At 45.4% G+C, this 22,421-nt stretch overlaps 3 protein-coding genes across 5 annotated transcripts in view; 1 reads left to right on the forward strand and 2 right to left on the reverse strand.

Annotated features, from left to right (window-relative positions):
* The window catches only part of slc35f3b (solute carrier family 35 member F3b), a 41,788-nt gene extending 35,539 nt beyond the window's left edge, over positions 1-6,249 (forward strand). For 2 of the 3 annotated variants that reach the window (XM_084021364.1, XM_084021365.1), the window contains 5 exons: positions 2,758-2,883; positions 3,357-3,549; positions 3,646-3,735; positions 3,977-4,180; positions 4,751-6,249. In XM_084021364.1, the coding sequence (XP_083877490.1) occupies positions 2,758-2,883; positions 3,357-3,549; positions 3,646-3,735; positions 3,977-4,180; positions 4,751-4,809 (672 nt within the window). In that variant the 3' untranslated portion in view covers positions 4,810-6,249. Of the gene's footprint in view, positions 1-2,757; positions 2,884-3,356; positions 3,550-3,645; positions 3,736-3,976 lie in introns of all 3 variants that reach the window. The other variant, XM_084021366.1, reaches the window with a different exon arrangement.
* A 516-nt stretch (positions 6,250-6,765) lies between these two features.
* On the reverse strand, positions 6,766-9,205 carry LOC311020706 (5-hydroxytryptamine receptor 1D; the record flags this gene model as incomplete). Its single annotated transcript, XM_084020915.1, has 3 exons — positions 6,766-8,073; positions 8,170-8,330; positions 9,052-9,205. The coding sequence occupies 3 exons, from the start codon at positions 9,203-9,205 to the stop codon at positions 6,766-6,768; spliced, it is 1,623 nt and encodes a 540-aa protein (XP_083877041.1).
* Positions 9,206-9,379: 174 nt separating this feature from the next.
* Positions 9,380-22,190, reverse strand: tarbp1 (TAR (HIV-1) RNA binding protein 1). Its single transcript, XM_084021778.1, has 29 exons — positions 21,175-22,190; positions 21,004-21,101; positions 20,846-20,915; positions 20,481-20,635; positions 20,348-20,400; positions 20,180-20,277; positions 19,454-19,589; positions 19,268-19,364; positions 18,614-18,703; positions 18,363-18,510; positions 18,025-18,291; positions 17,423-17,520; positions 17,175-17,330; positions 16,864-17,093; positions 16,547-16,778; positions 16,264-16,452; positions 15,980-16,176; positions 15,820-15,891; positions 15,565-15,685; positions 15,064-15,174; positions 14,816-14,965; positions 14,638-14,724; positions 14,333-14,538; positions 14,170-14,251; positions 13,905-14,076; positions 13,634-13,819; positions 12,946-13,070; positions 12,348-12,484; positions 9,380-10,114 (listed from the first exon to the last, which is right to left on the reverse strand). Exons 1-29 carry the CDS (start codon positions 22,070-22,072, stop codon positions 9,934-9,936), a joined length of 4,842 nt encoding a protein of 1,613 aa, XP_083877904.1. The 5' UTR covers positions 22,073-22,190; the 3' UTR covers positions 9,380-9,933.
* Positions 22,191-22,421: the final 231 nt, after the last annotated feature.

Genomic DNA, 22,421 nt, shown 5'->3' on the forward strand with positions numbered 1-22,421 from the left:
ATAAGAAACAAGACAGGTAACCATTAAATTAAAGCCAGAATCTCAAATAAAATACTAATTAACAGCATTCTGCAACACTTGTGTCCATGCTACTACATCTGCATGTTTAAGGTTACATATTGAGCTTGGGAACTACAATATGGAGTGATAATATCTTTTAAGTGAATGTTTGATCATCCTCGATTTACCTTGAATACCATTCTCAAAATGATTCAATTCAGTTAAGATGAGAGCTTCACCAGTACTGCATTTACCAGGCAGATTTCAATATCTATATTTAAAGACAGTCAATATCGGGGAAAATTGGATTTTCCTTCCCAGACACTCAATTTGATCACGTTCAGAGCCTTAAAGAGGCAAAGGTATGTTAGTACATGTCTCTGCTTCTATCTAATTACATCATACCGTCTGCTGGATGTTGGATAACACGAGATAACAAGATGACCTTCACTTGTCTTTAGGCTTCTTATCGTGTCTCTCGTTGCTTTGGTGAAGAGAACGCAGTCCTCTAAACGCTTATGATGAAGAGTGCATTTATATTGTGTATGGATCACCTTTGTTGTGCACTAGTCGAAAGGTCATAATGCCCAAAGATCACCTGTGCGAACGCATGATTTCCATCCGGTGATCACCACGTCGTTCCAATGTGCCTCCAGGTTTGTGTCTTCATGTGTTTGTCTCTGATTTTACCCGGGTGAAGAGAGAGAGAAGCAGAGGAGGGAGGGTTTCGCTTGGTGAATTAAGGTATCTCCTGCTCTCCTCCCACTGCACTCCTCAGATGCGTTCATAACTGCAGCCGTCCTGCACTCTGCAGAATGGCTTTCCTCCCTTTTTTTCCCTTTCACACACTCACCACCACCACCACGTCTCTCCCATGTGCATGCCCCAACTCCCCACCCCCATTATCTGCGATGAAAGGCCCCAGTAAGAGACAAAAAACTGTAATAATCCTGCTTCTCTCTCTATCACACCCCCAGCTTCACTCTCTCTCTCTCTCTCTCTTGCTTGGTGGTGGGGATTGCAGTGCTTGGATGTCTGCAGCAATGCAGGCGATCTTGGACGAGTTTGTCATGAAAGTGAAGGAGGGGTGAGAGAATCAGCGTCAGCCTTGTTAAACAGCGATGTGGGTTGATTCGGGGATATCGTGCACATAAAAAGGTGGTGAAGTCAGGTTAATAGAAGGCCATGCTATGAAGTGAAGAGCCTTTTGACTGATGTGTAGCATGCATTTGGATTTAACCGTTGTAAAGGGGGGTGGTGGGGGGTTAGATAGAGCGTTAACCGCATACTGCAGTTAACTGCAATAACACAGGCTACTCAGGTGTGCAGGTGTCGTGCTGCTTTTTCCTCCTCTGAGCCTCACGTTCTGCTGAAACAACTCAAGGAACTAAAACACTAACACGTGCAGGGTCGCCGGCCTCGTAAGCAAACAGTCCGTCAGAAGAAACGCGTGGAGGAAAGGTGAAGCCGTGACTGACAGCCAGCCTGCAGTGCAGAAAGAGCCCGTTTGCCAAAAGGCGCCCGAGGGCTCCGGCCAAGCAAAAACACACGGCTCATTTATCTTCCTGACACCTCTTTAACGCAGAGCTAATCCACTCAGCTGGACTGCATCGTGCCCCCTTTCACTATTCTCCAGCCAGAACACACATGCACTCAAACATGACGCCTGGAAGAAAGACATTTTGGTTTTGGGATTTCTCGGAAGATGATCGAGAGATGAAACAGATGGTTTGTCGGCGTTTTGATGCTGTGATAATCACAGAGGAAGGGAGAGGTGTGAGAAGTGGTGGATGGAGACGGGTGTTGGGTTTGTAAACATGATTGCAGTGTGAGGAAAATCAATTTCAGACGACGGAGCCAACGCCGAAGCTGCCCCGTCCCGTGTTGGAAGCACTTGCGATGGGAATCTGAGAACCGGTTTCATTTGGAGTGTGTACACTGGGAGAGGCTCTCAGGTCCTTTACTTAAGTAAAAGCACCAGTACATTCATGTAAAAACACTCCATTACAAGTACGAGTCCTGCATTTAAAATCAGGATTTAGTAAAAGTATTAGAAGTTGACTTAAAGTACTGATTTATTACATTATTATGTGATTTTTTTTTACCTGAGATAAATCTAAAGTGTTGTGAATTAATGGGAGAGGAAAGATCTTCAAAAAATACAAAACACAAATCTGTGTTGTTGTTGTTTTTTGACAATTCTCTAATTTTTGAATTTTTTTTGTGAAATATTGAATATATTATATTATATTATTTATTATAAATATTTTTTGCACCTCAAATTTCCATCAAAATCAAATCGTGTGAGAGGTTTAAAGGGGCCACAAGCAAAGAAGCTTGGAAAGCATATAATCTCACTTAACAGTGTATTGTATTTTATTATTAGTCTTATTTTTATTATTTATACATTTTGTATGTATATTTTTTAATATAAAATATTAATCTGTAAAGTACGGTAACTAAAGAAATAAATACATGTGGAGGAAAGAGAATCCAAAATGTAGTGGAGTAGAAGTATATAGTAGCATAAATGCTAATTTAGTCCAAATACTTAAGTACAGTACTTGAGTAAATGTACTTAGTTACATGTTTGCACTGTGATGCTTCTGCAGTGCCCGTCACTCTGCCATGTGTGCCTGCTGCGTCGCTACACAGCAGCGAAGGCTCACACGTCTTCATCACCACGCCGTGATCAGCGTGTCGCCCATCAATCATTCGCTGATGTTCCCCCTCCTCTCTCTCTCTTTATCTCTACAGATAGTAGCTGCCATCTTGGCCATAGCAGGCATTGTAATGATGACCTACGCTGATGGCTTCCACAGCCATTCAGTCATCGGCATCACGTTGGTCGTGGCCTCTGCATCGATGTCGGCGCTCTACAAGGTATTTCTTTGCATTTTATCAATTAGGGGGGGGGGAAACATGACTTAGCTTCCATAAACCGCCATTTATATTTGCAGTGGAACGAACAAATATGTAAAAACAGCTAAACATATATATGAATATTCTTGTGTTATGTAAGAAATCCTGGACTAGCTCCTTCCTGCTTATGTAACCAGGTGGGAGAAGACAGGGGGGGATTATGAAATATAACAGCTGACAGAAGGGAGTGTTTCGTTGGCCTCGGGCTGCCATGTCCTGATCAAGGAGGTTACAGACAGATAGTGATATTTTGACGGGGGCTCTGGTCTCCTCTGCCCTGCCCGTCTGTGTCACCTAATGTGATAAACAGACAGCAGCCCTTTGCCAGAGACATGACAGGTACTTGGCAGGTGCACACCCCTCTGTAATATCTCTCCACCCCTTAAGAGGGCAGATTTTGTGCATTCATGACTCTGCTTCTCATCTGTCCTCAGGTGCTCTTCAAGATGGTCCTGGGCAGTGCCAAATTTGGAGAGGCTGCGCTCTTTCTGAGCATCGTGGGGAGTGCCAACTTTGTTTTCATCAGCTTCGTGCCGGTCATCCTGTATTTCACCCACGTGGAGTACATTGGCTCGCCCGGAGACATCCCCTGGGCCTACCTCTGCGGGGTCGCAGGTCTCCTGTTCGGTACGGAAAGATGGAGGGAGTTTCATTGTGCAAGTTTTTGTGGTTTAACACCGTGATTGTGTCGTCTGGTCTGATTGTGCTTCTTCTTCTTCACAGCGTTTAACGTCCTGGTGAACTTTGGCATCGCGATAACGTACCCGACATTAATCTCCCTGGGCATTGTCCTGAGTGTTCCTGTAAATGCCAGTAAGTCTCTTGGATTTCCTCCCAGAACTAACTTCAATTAGTCGCCCGAAAATGTATGAAATATATTTTGATGAAGAATAGAAATAAAGTTTCAGATTCTCATTGTAGGCTGTCAGGAAAATTAGGTTTTCTAAAGGGACTTTTATCCACAGAGACCGCCAAAATCCTCAGAGTAGATTTAATTATAATATTGATGAATTCCTTCATGTTCTCATTCTGATGCATCCTCTTATCTTCCCAGTGGTGGACCTCTACACGTGTGAAATTAATTTCAACACGGTGCGTCTCATTGCCGTGTTCATCATTTGCCTGGGCTTCCTCATGCTGCTGTTACCGGAGGACTGGGACCAGTGCATCATCCAGCTCAGCACAAAGCTGCGCAAACGGGACGAGCCAGCAGAGGGCAACGGAGAGGCCGGCGCCGCCACAGGGCTCAACTGGAGAGGTAGAGCCAGGACCTCCATGTCAACATTTGCACATTGAAGTATTACCATGCAACACACACAGAAAACACACAGACGGACACAGGGAGGGAGAAACTGCCCTCTGATCGGTAACATTGAGGGGGGAGATGCAGGCGACACCGACTGTGAATCATTAATTTGGCGTCCATTCCACGCAGAAGTGATGGGAGTTGCATGGACACGGACAATATCAATTGTAACCCCATTGTTACCCAAAAGATTATCAGGTATAACTGATTGAGTCATGTATTAATTTTGCCGTAATCATTCCATGGATTCACTACATCCTCCCGCCTGGGAAGACTTGCCAACTTGCCTGATATTTTTCAGTTCAGAGAAAGAAAAAAAAAAAAAAAAAGAGCTTTTCGAGGCAGGCCTAACACCGTGTGGACTTGTTGTCTTGAACATGTACACATTTACACACCTTTAAGATCCAAAGAAGAATGCCTAACAATGCTGAATGCCTGAAAACAAAAAGGGGAGGCCCGCAGTGGCGTCCCTCAGGTGAAAACCCTAATGACAAATACCTGCCTTCCGTGCACTGTACATAGCTGTGTCTCACACTGTGGATGTCCGGGAGCTGTGGACCCAACGGGCTCATCTCGTGTGAAGGGACCTGTCGGGATAGCTGAGGATCAAACTGAGGTGAAGAAGCTCACGCGACGCCTCTCTGTCTGTCTGTTCGTCCTGAGAGAAGCGGTCAGGTGACCACACTGATTGGCCCCCTGTGGTTATGTGCTTTCCTGGGGCTATACGCTCCCACTCTGTTGATGCTGACACCCATTGCTCAGGCCCACAGTTAAGTCACGAGAGATCTAAAAACGGTTATCTCTGTTGCAGAATTGTCAATGCTTGAGATGGTCTGTTAAAAAAATGTGTGAGTGCTTTCAGTCCATCCAGAAAGCAACTTGCCTCACACTTTCAGCAGTTTATTAACCAAGCAATACAAGTGTTATACCTATTTACAGGACATGTATTGTCATTCAAATAATGTAAAATGTGTTTTTTTTTTACTTTCCATCAGCTGTTTGAACGATTAACTGGCCCATTTTCACAACGGATGCATCAGGTATACCAATATTTGGGTGTAAAGGCACTAACAGCTTATTATAAGACAGGTTTCATGAAAACATAAACTACCCCTTTAATAATAACTTTGGACAACAACCACAGCTATCACTGGCCCTTTGAATTCCTATCACATTTGAACTTTCTAGACTTATATGCACACAAACTAATCTGTGGCAAATATCACATACATTTAGTTTGGTTTTTCTTGGAGAGAATAACAGACAGTGAGAGGAAAAAACGGCCTCGCTGTGGCGCCGAGGAGAAAGGTGTGCCGACACCTGAGAATGACTCCCGTTTGTTCGCCTCTGCTCTTTGTCAAAATGTCCGTTTCCATCAATCACACTTTCTGAGGCAAGTTAACGAGCGAGATGAAGCTGAGATTGGACCGAGGCGTTCGCCTTGTGAAGCTCTGATGGAAACTCTGCCTTGTTGTGAATGTATGAACATCACTCGAACCACACATGCTCGCCACGTGCCATCTGGGTTTTTTTTTTTACAGTGCCACAACGGACTGCTGCAGAGACACTCTTTAATACTTTCCCTCTTGGACTCATCTTCTTTTTGGAACACATCGTAACAGGACTTTTTTTTATATTTCTGCATTTGGTTGCTGACTAACCTCGAGGGGACAGCGAGAGACGTCTGCAGGTCGAGCATGCCCATACTGTATGAGCAGATGCAGAAGTCCACTTCACTGCCTTTTCTTTGTTTCGCAATAGAATACATTAGCACTGTTCCCCCCATTGTCATGCTCTGTGACAATAAATTATAATATTGTATTCCTCTGGAATTATTGCTAGACATAAATGTAAACCTTTGTAAGGAATGATGATTTTTTTTACACTGAGATGCAACATATGATTATCACATTTGAGGAAGAAACATTTAGAGCGCGAATAAAAAATGATGGGTTTATTAGATCTATTGTCGGGTGTCTTCAAGTGTAATCACATGTACTATATAAAAGATTTCTTTTCAATACGTGTCCTCGTTTTGTTTTCTCCTCGGTGTTACACTGTGCTGCATGACAAGTCCACAACATGTAGCTCAGCTAGAGCTGAAACTATCATTTGATTAAGAGACTAATATCAATATCTTGACAATCTTTTAACCGTTCTAGTCATATTGAACCAAAAAAAACAAATGCTGTTTTTTTGTTTTTTCATATTTGAGGATCTGCAACCTTTTTTGGACTTCTATGATAGCAAACTGAATATTTGGGGATTTGGCGGATAATATATGTCTTATATGTTATTTTTACAGCTGAAATTATTTATTAATCAATGAATTGATCAGATGAAAAATAATTGGCTGCTCATTTATTGCATGAAAACATAAATATTTGCTGGTCTTCTTTGATACTAAAGTAACTATATTTGGGTTTTTGACTGTTGGTCAGACAAAACAAGCACTATGAATATTCCAACCTGTGCTTTGGGAAATCCATAATGAAAGTAACTGTTAGTCCTTTAACAATTTTTCTGCAGAAATCAGACTAACAACCATCATGCTCTACTCTGACTGTTATCTGTCCGTAGAAAAAAGTGGCCTGACGCTCCTTGGTCAGAGCAGAGAAAGGTAATCTACTGCCCTCTTGTGGCCGAGAAGGGACCTGCAGGCAGTGCGTCCTCCCTTCAGCTCCAGCTTCTTGCCACACGGATGACGGGGAGGTGTTTTCATGGAGGCACACTTTGCATAAATGCTCCCGTTGTAAATCCCTGCTGATGGCAAAAATGGGGCAGGAACACTTGGAGTCATCGCAGGTGGAACTCTCAGGGCTGGAAGGCGGACCGGGATGGGTGGTGGTCAGAGTGCAGGGGTCGCCGCTCCTGCCATCATCTCCTTCTGCTCTGACCCCCATTCCATCCCCCGCCACAATCCCCAACCGTGCTCTTATCTTTTGCCTCAGTCCCTGGAGGGCGCCCTGGAAACGTTTGCTGAGCAGGGCGTACAGTAGTGGGTTAATGTCAGAGTTCAGCAACACCAGCCAGTACGAAAAGGTAACCGCCGAGGGTGGGACGAGGCTGGACTGGCCTGAGATGGCCGTTTCTGTGGCCTGAACCAGAGCCACGCCTATGTAGGGCGTCCAGCAGAGGAAGAAGGCTGAGATGACCATGAAGAGACGCACCACCCCGTGGTGGTTCTGGTGCTGCTGGGAGTTCTGCAGCGGTGCCTGGGGGGCGCTCTGGGCCAGGAAGGAGAACAAACGCCTGGCTGTGGGGTTATTCTGCTCTGTTGTAGAATCCTGGAGGGCAGGGCTGATATAAGTCCCCTCTTCTCTGCTGAGCTCGGACACAAACTGTCCACTTACATGATAAACCAGTCTGGAGGGGCCGTGAAGGCTCCCACAGCTCTGGTGGGCCGAATCCCCAGCAGTGAAGGCAGAGCTGGGGTTCCTGCTGCGCTGCACAGAGTCCTCCAGGACATGAATCCTCCTGGCGTGGCTGCGGGCCACCTTGACGATGTTGACGTAGCAGAAGAGGATGACCACGGCCGGGATGAGGTAGGAGAGGGCGGCCATGAACGCCGTGTAGCTGGGACTGCTGGCCCAGTTGACCGCGCAGCTGTACATGGGAACCACAAAGCTGATGGAGCTCCAGCCCAGCAGGGGAGGGCAACTGGTGACCAGAGCCTGCAGCCAGATCCACAGGACCACCGCGCCGGTCCTCCACAGGGTGCAGTGGGAGCTGTAGCGCAGGCAGTCCATGATGGAGTGGTAGCGGTCCAGGGCGATGGCTGCTAGGGTCAGCACAGAAGCTGTACAGTAGACAGAGGAGGTGTAGCCCACGTACAAGCAGAGGTCCTGTCAGACAGAGAGGGACAGCATCTCATCACCAGAGGTGTTACAGACACCAACGCTGCCATGTGACATGACTGTTACAGTACTGGACAGACGTACAGAACAATCCACCCATCCACGGTTCATGATGGACAAGGCAACAAACGGCATCACCCCGAGGCCCACCAGGAGGTCGCTGACGGCCAGGTTCATGATCAGCACCGACGTCACCGAATGGAAAGTCTTGGTTGCGGCCACGATGACGATGACAAGAATGTTACCTACACAGAAATACACACACATCCACACAATGACACAGAGGTCAGAGGTTAGATTCTAGACCACACAAGCAAGATTCCCAGAAAGAGAGAAAATCAAAAAACAATTCAGTGTGGAGTCTGAATTTGATCTAGATTGTTCTGGACAGCAAGGAAGCATAATGTTGATATTGTAAACTGCAGAATGCTTGTTGGAGTCATGAGAGAACCTTTTGTAGAAAATAAATTCTAGCCAGATGTAAAACGGTCAGTTTATGCGTATTTATAGATATTGTATTTCTGCCACCACCAAAACACAGTAGAGGTGAATTGAATTCAGTTGATGATGCTCAAAGCATTGAAAAGTACTAAATGAAAAATAACAAAAGGTTGGCCATTTCAAATGTTAATAAAGTAAATAATAAAAGGTCATGATCTTTTGAATTTCTGATCACACATCAGTCATAAAGGGTATAAAGGGGTGTGTTTCTAGTGTAGATTTTGATTTAAAAAAAAAACATTTCAACCATGAAATCACTGCAGTTCTTTTTTCAAAGGGTTCTTTTTGATAAACTAAAGGGCTGAAAAACAACAAAGACTTCAAATATCTTGTCTAATGGAATATTTCATAACAACCATAAAAATGAGTCGTCACTACGTTACTTGTGTTTGATGCCGCTTAGATCCTGGAAAAAGGAAAAGTTTTGTTGATGCTTTAAAATAAAAAATAAAAAAGTCAGCATACCCGTCACAGCACCCAAACACATCAGCACCATGAGGATCTCCAGGACCAGCTGGATCCGCCCGGACACACCGAGACCCGAGCCCTCACTCCGGCTCGCGTTGACCGCTGCTGCAGCCTGCAGGGACACCGACCAGGACCCATCCAAGTCCTCCATGTCCCACCCAGAGACCATCACTGTCCTCACATGATGAGCCACGTACGGGTGGACTTGGTGGGGGAAAAACAAGCGTGATCAAATCCTCCGTCTGCTGCCTCTCTGGTCGGACCGTCTCCAGGTGAACCAGCTGCTTTGCTCTTATAAGGGGAGGGAGGAGGATGCACCGACACCTACCTTATTTAACCTCTTCAGAGCCTCCTTTGTCCAGGTTTATAACCACAGTACATGGAAATAACACGCTATATAAAATAGATAATAATGTACATTATTTATTCAACCATATCAAAAAATAACTATTTAAAATCACAACCTGCAATAAAAACATGTTTATGCTGTAATAAAAGCAGCATTTACATATTATGTATATTTCCTGGGTGTGGATATTAAAGTCCAGTCTGGTGCCATGAGGAGGAGAAAAAGTTCATTGTTCATAAACAACACTTTCCATAGAAAGGAGGACATTTCCGTTGTGTTTCTGTTCTGACACAGATTGCCTCCATTTATTTAACAACACGCCCTGGTGGAAATATTTAGATGCAATAACCAGAACTGATCTCTATTCATAAACTCCCATTAAAGGCACAAGAGAGTGTCAGAGTCCAGGCAGAACATAAAAATCCATTAAGTCCTGGCATTAACTGTGTGGAGCGTCCTTCACGTCCCCCAAGATGCATTTCACTCTCGCCACCCGGAGGTCAGATGTCCCGCCGCTGCTTGTTTCCTCTTCAGTTTTCAGGCTTTGAGACTTCAGCCGGGCCGGAGGTGAGATGTTGCCGCGTGTATTCCCAAATCAGCAGGGCGGCGCTCACGTGCACGTTGAGCGAGCGGGTGACCCCTTGTTGAGGGATCTCCACACACACGTCGAACATCTGGAGTAAATTGGCAGGAATGCCTTCTCGTTCATTGCTATGAGGAGGAGAAGAGAAAACAGCAACAGGCCAATGAAGCATCGAGGTTACAGAAAGGGGTTTTTCATGTTTGGTGCCAGTATTTGTATAGAATGAAGCCACTAAGAGCTGCGTTATTAGGTGCTGATATTCAACATCTTTAATGTGAATAATTTGATTTATTGCCAAGATTTAAACGAGGAGATTATTATAAGACATAAATTGTTAATTAGTGAGCTTCAGCTGTGCTTCTGTATCTTTAGAGAAAGTTCCCCCCATATTCTGACACGAGAATGAATGGTTTCAATCTTTTCATCGTTTATTTTATTATATTTTGTAAATATATCAAATTACTCCTTTAAAATTGGTTCTTGTCAGGGAGTAAAGCAAAGTCAGCGGGTAATTGAAACCCACTAAAATCACCTGAACAGGGGGTGACCCGTTTTTTCAGTAGCAGGATGGAATTCATTACTGGGCTTTGTCAAAAATGGAATAAACATGTCAAGAAAATAAATTAAATAAATATATTAATACATTTTCTGCTGGATTTATACTGTAAAAGTGCATCCTGTCAGCAAACACTGACTTCCTCATATCTGATCTATAACGAAAACGTAAATTTCATGTCACGATTATCAGTAAATTTGTCAAAATAATTGCTATTCACAAAATGATCTCGATAATTATCAAAATATGCTTTAAACACTTAAAATGACACTAAAACATACTGGAATCCCTTTACATTTTGTAAAGACACAAATATTTTTATTGTGCCACAGAATTTTTTTTTTTTTTTGTGAAAATCCTTTTCAGTGAAAAACAACCAAATAATCTTACATAAGATGATAAAAAAAAGTCATAAGGTCTCCCTGCAGAAATAAAGATTGAATAAATTAAAATACCCTATATTTTTGAATATTTTTTTCCTACTTTATCAGTCTCTATTTTTCACTTCTCTACAATAAGTCACTCAGGAATGGAATTATGAATGTTTTTTATTGCAACCTGTGATAAAATCCTTCATCATTCTATCCCAACATCAGGCATCCGTTACCTCAGTTGAACCCTCACATTTTCTTCGTGCCTGATGCACGTTTTTAACTTCACTTTACCCTAACGATGCTCTCCAGTTGATGTAATTTTGGTAGCACGAGCGGCCGAATCCCTCCTAATTTCCACCGTTACGAGGAACGCGCTTCTCCTACTGATGACTCATGAGCTCAAGTCCTACAGCAATTCAAACCGCAATCAACTGAGTATATACTGCCATCCAGCAACACGGGCGGTGCAAAGCAAACATAAAGGGGTAATGAGTTTGGCGAGTCCACAGAGATTGCCGCACAGTAAGAAAGCCTGATTTGATGAGCTACATTTATAGTGAGTGCAACTGGGTGAGATAATAGCGGCCTGATGAGATATTAAAGCCGGGCCGTGCTATGCTGGGGGAGAACACAGCTGGGAGAGCACGGCGTGAGCTCACACACTAAAACCAACAGCAGCACTCACACCTCACACAAAACAAAACAGGACACCTACACCGACGTGATGATGTTAATCTCTCCCCCTCTGCCAGGCATGCTGCATATCTATTTCATAATCATAGTGAATCACACAACTAATGCCACAAACCACACAGGCTGATAATTACAACCATGTTGGGCTACAAAGTGTTTAATAAAATGACTTCTGTGTCCCAGCTGATGAAAGCCACAGGGCACGACTCCACAGACGCTAGACGAAGGTGAAGGGAGAGGCTTTTTTTCCCCCTGCTGTCATCAAATTGCTTGCATTGGTTTGTATAATTCATTTCCTGTGTTCTCCTCCTCGGGGAGAACCAATTATAGTCCAGCATGCCCCGACAGGTACACCGTGGAGAGGAGAGGCGCCGCCCCCCCGCAGGGGAAAACACACCAACCCGGTGAGATGGCGTTAAACTGCCTCGTCAGCTCGCAGCTTCATCTACGCCAAAGTAACAAAGGGCATGGGGAGACAGAGGCGTGTGCATTTATGCACAACCATGCATGTGCAGGTTAGCACATTGATGGGACAATGAGTATTTAATATGGCCGATATGAATAATAGGTGTTGTAGTGGTCGCAGCTTTCACTCCACAGCAGCTCCGGGAGCTGGTTGGGCGTGAAGTACACAAATTTAGATCTGCTCCCATGTGGTATGAGACTGTAATTACTACATGGAGGACAACAGGCGACGGGAGGGGACTAACTAATGCAACCAGTGCAACAGCAACATACCCCAGGAGCAGCAGGGTCTTCTCAGGGAAGTGGAAGTCCTGCAGGCTCTGGCTGTTGGACGTCTGCTCCACGCCGACTATACAGTAGCCCTCACTCTTCTTCACCTGCAGGAAGTCGGAGAGCTCCGTCGGCTTCACCTGATGGACACATCACAATCTCAGAGATGACCTTAGCTACGTCATCTTTTCATTTCAGAACGATGAGTCAAGCTCCAAGCTCAAGTGGACGTAGCATTTAGCATCCACCTCTCCTAAACACTGAGGAGAATGTAAACATTAATGTGTTTAAAATGAACTAGATTCGTTCTAATCATGCATTTATTGAAACCATAAGATCATATAGCAAAACATTTTCTTGGAAAGAAATGTGTGAATAGATGTTCTCTTGGTTAACAGAACAGAAACCCATCAGGAGAACCAGCCGATGACCTCAGCATCCACCCGTTCTGTCCGCTGCGTCTTCTTCACATCGATACTGCCCGAGAACATTTTAACCCCTTCCTAACCAGGTCAAGATAACATCTCAGCTCACTGGTCCACTGGGGCAAAGCTATCTGTGATCACTAGAGTGAAATGTGAGACTGTTTGACACACTTCACCTCTAACAGAGGAAGCCACAGCTCAGACGAGACGCTCAGGGACTGGAAGTGCTTGTCGCTGACGTGGCGGAGGCTATCCAGAACCAGAGCGCTGGCACCGAAGATCTCACAGGTCCTGCACAGACCTGGAGCAGCGACAAATGAACACATCAGACGAAGACCAAATGTGACATCCATCTAAATGTGAACTTCACATTGCCAGGATATCAATTTGTAGCTGAAAAAAAGAGACTGTGACATCTAAAAAGGGAGGAAAGGGACTAGTCTTCTTTTACATAATGGAAAAAATGGCTACCAGTCGATCATAGGCAAAGATCTAAAGCGGTACATCTGTAATGGCAAGTGACCATTTCAAGTAAAACATTTGTGGAACAGCCAGGCAAATGTTCTTGCTTACGTCATCCAGTATCAATATTGGTTTTGAAAATGGTTCTTTTCCTCTATAAACAAATTCTGATTGATTCAGCCTCTTATCATCAGAGACAAAAGCGCTGGAGTCCATTTACAGAGCACATAAAACAGGAGCTTAGCAGCAGCTGTTTGACCTCTTTGCCCTGATCGTCATAGTAAAACCAAACAAAAGCCTGTAATGTTATTGGCAAAATTCCAAAAATTAAGCATATATTTGCTGACATTTTACATACTTTCCTGAAGTAAGTAAATGTGAAGTCACATAAATGCTTCTGACCTCCCAGATTGGTGGGCTTGTCGATGAGCGAGGCTACCACCAGCAGGTTGCCGTGCAGTTTGCCCAGTCGAGCGGCCCTCTGTTGTGGAACAAGCTGGAGCTCGGGCTCCTGCTCCTGGATCCCCAACCTCCAGGGAGTGATCTTCTTCTGGACCTCGGCCCAGCGCTCCTCCTTGTTCTGCTCGCCTGGGAGATCACATCACGACCACCAGATCAGAGATGAGGTGAGATAACGGTGTGTGTGTGTCATCAAGTAGTCCTGCTGCAATACCTTTGTCCTGCTGGATCCAGTCTCCGGGCTGGAGCTGGCTCAGCTCCGGTGAAGGATTTCTCAATGGAAAAGATGGACTTTCAGAGAAACATGACAGTTTCTCAAACTTCCAATGTGGAATCCACTCATCATCAGCCAACTCTGACAGACTGGGGAACGTATGAAATACGGTCTAGGAAGGCAAAACACACATAGAAAACAAGGATGTTATGACATGTGTTACTGCATTTTAGCAGGTTTTTATTTGTATCACATACTAGTCCACCTCAGCACTGTAATCCCTGATAGGATGAAAGGCACCAAAGAAGAAATGCTCCTGGATCCTCGTCCAGTTCTTGTTGGCATTTCTAAATGGTGAGACAGGAAAAACACCACATTAACAACAACATTAACAAACCTTTCTACACTTGTAGCTGTTCTGCCCTCACCCGGTGCTCTGCATGGCCTCAGCCTGGTTCAGGCAGGCCTTGATCACAGTGGACAACCCTTCCAAGCCCCCAGCCTCCTCCTCTGCCCGGACCCCGGCCAAGTTCCACACCCTCTTCAGGGCCAGTAAGGCATACAGACGCACGCTGAAGTTGTGGTTGAAACACCACTGCAGGATGACATCCAGTGCTTTACGCAAGTGAACATCCTTAAACACACGAGAGAGAGAGAGAGAGAGCTTGTAGCCGCCGGGAGGCGATGAAAGAAGAATGCTGTGTGATTGGAGATGAAACATCAAAGGGTTTACCTCATCCTTAAGATTAGGAACGATGACGTTGAAATGCACCAGGACTGACAGGAAGGTGCAGATGCTCGTCTTTGTCTTGTCGTGATCCTGCACAGACACAAAGAATAATGTCACCATTTCACACAGGGGATGTTTTATCTATCTGGTGGGGGAGGTGACCAGAGTGGTGGGAGCTCACCCTGTTGAAGCAGACCCAAAAGCTGTTTATGTGTTGTGGATAGTGGACGAGGATCAGAATCATCATCCACTCGATCAGGTACTTGACGGAGGCCTGGTTGCTGCAGAACCCAGCTTCAAACACACGGTTCAGCACAGTGGCGACAAACTCCTGCACACACACAGGAAACACACAAAACACACAAAACACACACAGGATCACAATCTGAGTGGTTACTTCCTGTGTGACTGTGACTGTGAGTGTATTACCTCTCTTAGTTTGGGCAGCAACAGCAGCAGCGTTTGCCACACTCTGTTTTTGACACGATGTTGCAGGGAGTTGCTATAGTAACGCACTTTTGACTTTGATATGTCATTATCCTGGAGAGATGGGGTGGGAGGAGATAATGGAAAATGGTGTTAAGTGTCATTAAATAGCTGTATCTGGTTCTTTTAATGGAGGGGGAAAAAAGCACAATTCAGAATAATAACTATTTGTTGCCAAACATAAACGTAGTACAAACAAATTAGACACTGTGGGGGCAGAACATTAGGAGAGATGTTTCTTTCTGGGTTGCAAAATTAAACGTAATGATCAACATATCTGCACAATATTCTCAAATAATGAAAAAACGGTTTACAAAAGCGTAAATTACATTATTTTATGTGTGATTTTGAATACATTTACTACATCATACTATATTTTGATATTAATAAAACATTTTGTGACACTTATTTCATACACACAACCCAAACTGATGTATCGCCTACCTTTTCCAATAAATCCATAACCAGCTCCTCTATCAGTCTTTCATGCTGCGGATTAGAGGAATCCAGGCGGCTGAGGAACGCCAGCACACATGTGCGAGGCAGCTGGTCATCCCTGTTATCGCTGAGAGATAAATGCAGTCGTTGAAAGTGTGAAAACATCTGCACACCGACAGAGACCCCTACTGGCAGCATCCTCAATCACAGGCAGAAAGGAGAGCATTTCCACAGATTGCATCAAAGAGAGCTGCAGCTCACCTCGTCACTGCAACATTGGCAGCACACTCATCACCGAGTTGCTCCACATATGTTTGGACATCCTGGATGAGCCTTTGAAAAAGAGCAAAAAAAAAAAAAGGTATCAGTTAAAACAGCCCCGGGAAACAAGTGAACACATCTGAGAAATGTTCAGATTTACCGCTGATCTCTCCTGAACACCGGTCCATAGACACAAGCCTCTGTGAGTATGTTGATGTGGCTGAAAACGCTAGAAAACATGGCATCGCCGGCGTCGCGGCATCCGTTTGTGGGCAGCCACGTCTCACAGCAGTGCTGGAGCAGCACGCCGAACACGCCGCTCTTCGACTGAGAGAGCTCCATCAACTCTGCCGCAATCTAAAAAACAATCGCACACATCCATCTACAGATTATAGAAAATATCCACGCTTCCTGTCCAAGTTAACCACGTCTGATTAGAATCACCTGTTTCAAGGCGGCCAGAAGTGTCGGAGCGGAAGTGGCCGTCAGCTGGAGCAGCTTACGGTGGAACGCCATGGAGACGAAGCCTTTCAGGGCCGGCCAGAAGTCATGTGCGTTCGTGCTCAACCCCTGAACCAGCTCCCAGCTCAGAGTCACCGCCTCCACGCACAGGGTCTCCTTGCTTAGTAGCAGCTGGGATCAAAACATCACCAAAAAACGTCATCTCTTCTCTAAAAACACCTCATTTCAATTGCTTGAATGTGACTGAAATTGATTTGACACTCACTTGTGGCAGCGCCGTCTCCATAAAGCGGAGCACAGGCAGCACCAGGTCGCTGGGCAGCAGAGCCAGGGCTTCCACGCTGCAGCTCAGAGCAGCTTCGGGCATCTCGGCCTCTGCGGACTTAGGAATCCCGACCGTCTTGATCAAGACGCTCAGACAAACCCACTGGTCCCGCATAAAGCTGGCAGCGATGCGTCCCCAGTCCTGCAGGAGACGGCCCTGCGTGCTCACATCACTGGAGAGAAGAACGCACCTTATACAGCCAGTCTGGTGTTTTTGTATTCACCATGAAACTCTACTCGAGGCAGACTTGCACCGACCTTGAACCGTCTCCCGTCTGTGGCTTTTGCAGCCGTTTATTGAAGTTCCCCAGAGAAGACTGACTTTGGCAGGACGACGACACTGGATTGTAGAAGTAGTCATTCAGTGATTTCAGAACAGAAACGGTCTCTGATCGCATGTTAATCACTTCCTGCTCCACAAGACCACATACCGTAGCCAGGGATGCCATAGCAACCGCTCTAGCCACCTGGTTTGCCACAGAGAGGATCTGCCGATTGCAAAAACTGCGTTATGTGTTGAATAATCAAATAACCTGCACTGATTTGTGATAGTCCTAGAGGTTTTGTACCTGCTGGTTTGGTTCTCGCAGGACCTCGAGGCTGTACTTGACGAGTTTAGGGAAATAGGTCTGCTGGATTTTACTGTGGTGCTGCGTGGAACCGTACATGACCACCAGCTGCCTCAGGACACACAGATACAGCTCGGCCCGCTCCACGTCAAACAGCTGGAAAGGAAACACATGTCCACGTCACGGCGAGCCACTCGGGGAATCTATGCTAATGGACGTGACGGTGACTCGCTTGACTCGTCGTTTACCTCCTGCAGCTCTCCGAGCAGCCGCCTCAAGATGAACTCCTGGATCGGATCGGCATGCTGGAAAAATAGCCTCTCCATGGCAACCATCACATTATCCGCTGTGAGAAGCAGAGTGAGAAGAATGTCACACAATCCCATGAACTAGTTAATGTATGAACGATGGCAGGAAATATGATAAGCACACTGCGATAAGAGGATATTAAAAAAAGTCAAGTTGTATTTTTTTTAAATTTTATAATTTCCAGAGAATTTGAGCAGAATTATTGGTAAAAATCTGATAATCTGAGGGCTGAGATGTGGTTTGAAGACAATTGCATACTTGAATAATTTGATGATCAGAATTTCTGGAAGCTAGCCGGACCAAACGAAGAGCTTCTGGCAAAATTTTGCAAACTTCCAATTGTTGTGTTATGGACTGAATATGAAAGGAGTAAAGATCCAGTGCATGAATTATTGAATCCATGGAGGGAGGTGTTAGTATTACAGGGAACTCTATAGGCATATCTCAGCCTAAGAATTTGGAGTTGAGGTATAAACATGTGTGCATTATATGCATGAGGTTGGACTTGATATAACAATGGATCAGCGTTGTCGATGCGAACCTGGTTCCTCTCCAACATGCCGACGGCTTGGCGTTCCTCCCAGCTGGATCAGTCGCAGCAGCAGCTGCAGACTTCTGTCGCTCTTACGCAGAGGCAAGTAGAGGTTGGTGCTGACTCTGCTCAGCGTGTCCAGCAGCGGAGCCAGCAACGACTCCAGAGTGTGACCGATCTCCGCTCCGCGTTGGATCCTCTCCATGTCCACACACAGCAGAACGGCCCTGGCCAACTTATCGGCCTCCCTGGTGTCGGGTAGCCTCTCGCTGCGACCTGAGGAGCAGGAAGACCAACTTGAACCAACGGATCTCGTCTACAGGTTCACTCATTCGCTTCAGACTTACCTGTGCTAGCCGGGACCTGGAGATAGGTGTGCATCTCGCTTTGAACATAGCCTCTTACAGTTTCTTTCTTTGTGGTATCATCGGTGCAATCGCCATCCGTAATCCTGGGCTGGAAACTGCCCTCGTTTTCCAACAGCCAGACACACAACTGCAGCAACGTCACAAATATGTAAAGATTACTTCTTCTTTGAGGTCTAATTTAAACACAGGTGAAGTAGAATGTTCCTTCAAATGCATCATGTACAGCGTACCTGATTCCAAATCTGCGTCCCTCTACACAGCGACTCGTCAGCACGAAAATGCAGAAGGAAACTGAAAACATCATCGAGGGTCACTGCGCTCTGAAACGAGATATTTTCAATTATGCAGCTCACTAACTTTAAAGCTGAGTATGAAAGTACGGGGGCTGGACAAAATGTCAGACACACTTTATGATGCAGCACTTTAGTGTTTGGTTTTTGCTGTCATTTAATGTCTTTTGAAGCTGTAGTTTGTGTGATTCAGTCATTTTTGGTGGAGATCAGATTAGTGTGCAATCACTGCTTCTCTTTGCCAAAAAATGTTTACTTTGTTCGTCACGTGTTGTCATTATTTTGCTGATGCTAAAACATTAGAATGAGAAATGACTAAGCTGAGAAAAGAAGAAAATCCTTTAACTGTTGAGGTCAAACAAGGAATTTTTTGATTCAATGATAAATCTTGTGTTAATCAATACAAAATAATAATAATTGCATCAGCACATCTGTGGTCATAACTTGAAGCTCACCAAGCCAAAAAAGCATATTCACTTAAAAGTACCCAGCATATTATGTTTTAACAGTCGCTGGTAACAATAGTGATGTCATTAAATACAGTCATAAGGTGTCTCAGTGATTTCTGTGTGATGTACATTATTTGTGTCCTACCACTTCTGTGAGACAGAGGGCGCTATTCAGCAAGAAGCACTGCGCAGCGCCTCTCAGCAGGACTTGATGAGTGATCATGGTGCAGCGGAGCACCTCCCTGTAAAACACAGCAGGTAAAGATGAGCTCCGTGTCAAGCATGAGAAGCTATGAACTCAGTCTGTGTTACTGCATCCTGGATTAGGCACCTGAGAGCAGTGAGGCCGTCGACCCCCAGCAGAGGAAGAGGAGGGAGTTTGGATAGAGCCTGGGAGAGGAAGAGGAGGGGAGCCGCACACCAGTGCTTAGAGCACAGCTGCTGGATGATCTGCAGCAACATGCAGCCTAGAAAGCAAACAGCGTGGTCACATTATGGAGAGGAGGGATGTGATGGAACATTTTATCGCAGATTCGGATAAAAAGAAAAGAAATAAGTTGATCGATTGGTGAATGTTAATAATCGGGATAATGGTGGATATCTGAAAAATAGAACCTTTTAATCACAGGACATAAAAATATATTTTGAAAATGTATTTATTTATCCTATATTTATGCAGGGACACTGTATGATTTATGATCATCTTATTTTTTTATTGTTTATGTTTAGTATTAGCATACCTTATTGTTTATTGTTTACCCTAGTGTTATATTATTGTCTTCTCTGTTGTGCCTGTAACTTTATCGCACCGTGGGATGGGGAGAAACGTCATTTAAATGTTCTTGTGGTACATGGAAGGAAAAAAGTTAAGATAAAGTTAACATTATTTTGTTTTTCACCTCAAAAAGGATGCTCACTAGAAAAAAACATGTCTTATCTGTGATGCAATAAAATATGTGTGTTGATAAAATGTGATACCAGTATGCTTTGCTGTCTTTTTTTAAGAGTTTAAAGCATATTTTGAAACATGCATCGTCAGCAGCTGGTTTTCCTGTACCCCGGTGTTCTAACGGTAGGCTGCTGAAGAAGGTGACCATGAAGACTTGGAGTTTCGCTGCGAGCTCGGGACAATCTCCTACACTCTGCCCAACCGACCTGCACGGACAGAAGGAGGGTTAGTGAGGCCCGGTGCAGAAACACTGAATAACAGTGAATTCTAGCTCACCTGTAGAAGAGTGAAGTTTCAGACAGAACATCCATAAAAGGGCCAACTATGAACTGAAAGTGAAAGGAGAGGAAACTTAAACGAGCTTTCAGTGGAATTCAATTAATACGTGTAAATCAGATCGGACCTCTACCTGAGAAAAGGCCAGAGCAAACGCTGGCTGCTGGAGAACCTGCAGCTCCAGCAGATGACTCACTCCCTCCCTCATTAAGGATTTATTCTCACTGTGGAACATCCGCTGGTACACACACAGCAGCCAGGAGGGGTGGAGGAAGACCTGGTCCGAAGCTGCAACCAACAACACAGACAAGAGCACTGACAAAGAGGTTGGCACTTTTTCTTAATTTGTCCTTTTTATTTATCTGAAAACTCTCCCTGTACGTAGTTTTGATGAGACAATCAAAAGTATGTTTATGAAAAATTGTTTTAAAGAACAAAATTAGAAGGATGCAAAAAAACATACAAAAGTGACTCCTTATAGCCCAGTTCTAGTGTTACCTTGACTGTCATTCACTGTTGTTTGGATCAATGTGTCTATTCTTTTGAGCACTGGCCGAACGACATGAATCTGCAGAGGAACATTAAAGACACATGCTTCAGTACAAAGCTGTGAACTCTGAACTGGTCACAAATCAGTCACGTGGGGGGGTTTCTACCTGGTTTTCCTCCAGGGTCTCCATCACCAGCGCGTAATCCTCCCAGAACTCCCGAAGCAGCTCCCTCCTGTTAGGATCCCATTTAAACAAGATCTCACCTGTAACAGATTAAAACAAAAACAATGAGAACACAAACACAACACAGTGAGCAGAAAGCCAAATGTGAGTTACCTTCCTGTAGAGGAGAGAGGGGACAGGCCAGCCCCTCCTCCTCGGACCGGGCCACGCACATCTTCAGCAGGTACAACGCCCTCTTGCGTGACACGCCGTCCCTGTGCGTGAGTCCGTCCTGAACCATCCTCCAGAAGTGGACGGACACGCGAGGGTCGCACGAAGAGGAAGCAGGCTTCAGCAGGTGGTCTGACAGGGCCGTCAAACACAGCAGCGTCCGCTCCGTGACCACAGGTGTGCGTCCGGCGCAGTGCCAGCTGCACATGTCGTCCAGGATCAGCTGGAGGACGCTCGTCAGCTTCGCACCGCTGCAGCAGTTCAGCACCGCTGCGAGCAGCCTCACTGTGATTCTAGAGACCAACGCGTCCGGGAGCGTTTTGATGCAGGACAAGGCTGACGTCAGCGTGGCGCGCGTGAGGGCTTCGTCCGCTGACAGAGAGGGCGCGAGAGCAGCCATGACTTCAATGGCAACCTCCGCAATGAGTCGCCCCGGACCCGGCGCCTCGTCCTCCGGCAGCTGGAGCGACGGCAGGACGGAGAGAGCCACTCGGCCCGGCACCGCCTCGTCACACAGCGGGACACAGACGCTCAGGAGTCGGCAGGCGGCAGCGGTGCTCTCCCTGCACCGGGAGCCCTCCGCGGATATCCTGGAGAGAAGAGGGAGACACTGGGTCCAAATCACCGACTCTATCCTGTCTTTAATGGAGCTTATTTTCGCTGCTGGAAGCGAACTCGCATCCGAGTCGGCCAAAAGTGGTCCGAGTCCTTCAATGAAAAGTGTCAGAGCCTCCACACGCTCCGTCCCCGGCCACGAGTCGCCCGGCCAGGTCAGAGACTCGAACAAAAGGTCGTAGTCCGGAGAGCTGGACAAGACTGCGTTGATTAAAACGGAATACATGGCGGAGAGCTGCTACGCTGTCAGCCACAACTAAGCAAACCGCAACCGGCTCTTCTTACCGCGGCTCAGAGCAACACGTTTTCCCAGACGGATTGTAAACTTCCGCAAACGTAATCTCGAACTCTCGCGAGAGGTGGGGAGTGAGAGTAAAGGAGTAGTACTCATGTTTTTGCACAAGGTGAAAACTATTCCCAAATGTATTTATAACACTATTAAAATGGAAATACTTGCTTTCATTTAGTGGCATTAAGAATTTATTTTCATTTATAAAAAAACAAAACACATTGCATTAGATAAAAATGATTTGTTCAGTATTATGAATTAACACGAACAGCTGTTTGTACATTAT

The sequence above is a fragment of the Eutrigla gurnardus genome (genome assembly GCF_963514095.1).
Source record: "Eutrigla gurnardus genome assembly, chromosome: 11".
In the NCBI taxonomy this organism is placed as follows: Eukaryota; Metazoa; Chordata; class Actinopteri; order Perciformes; family Triglidae; genus Eutrigla; species Eutrigla gurnardus.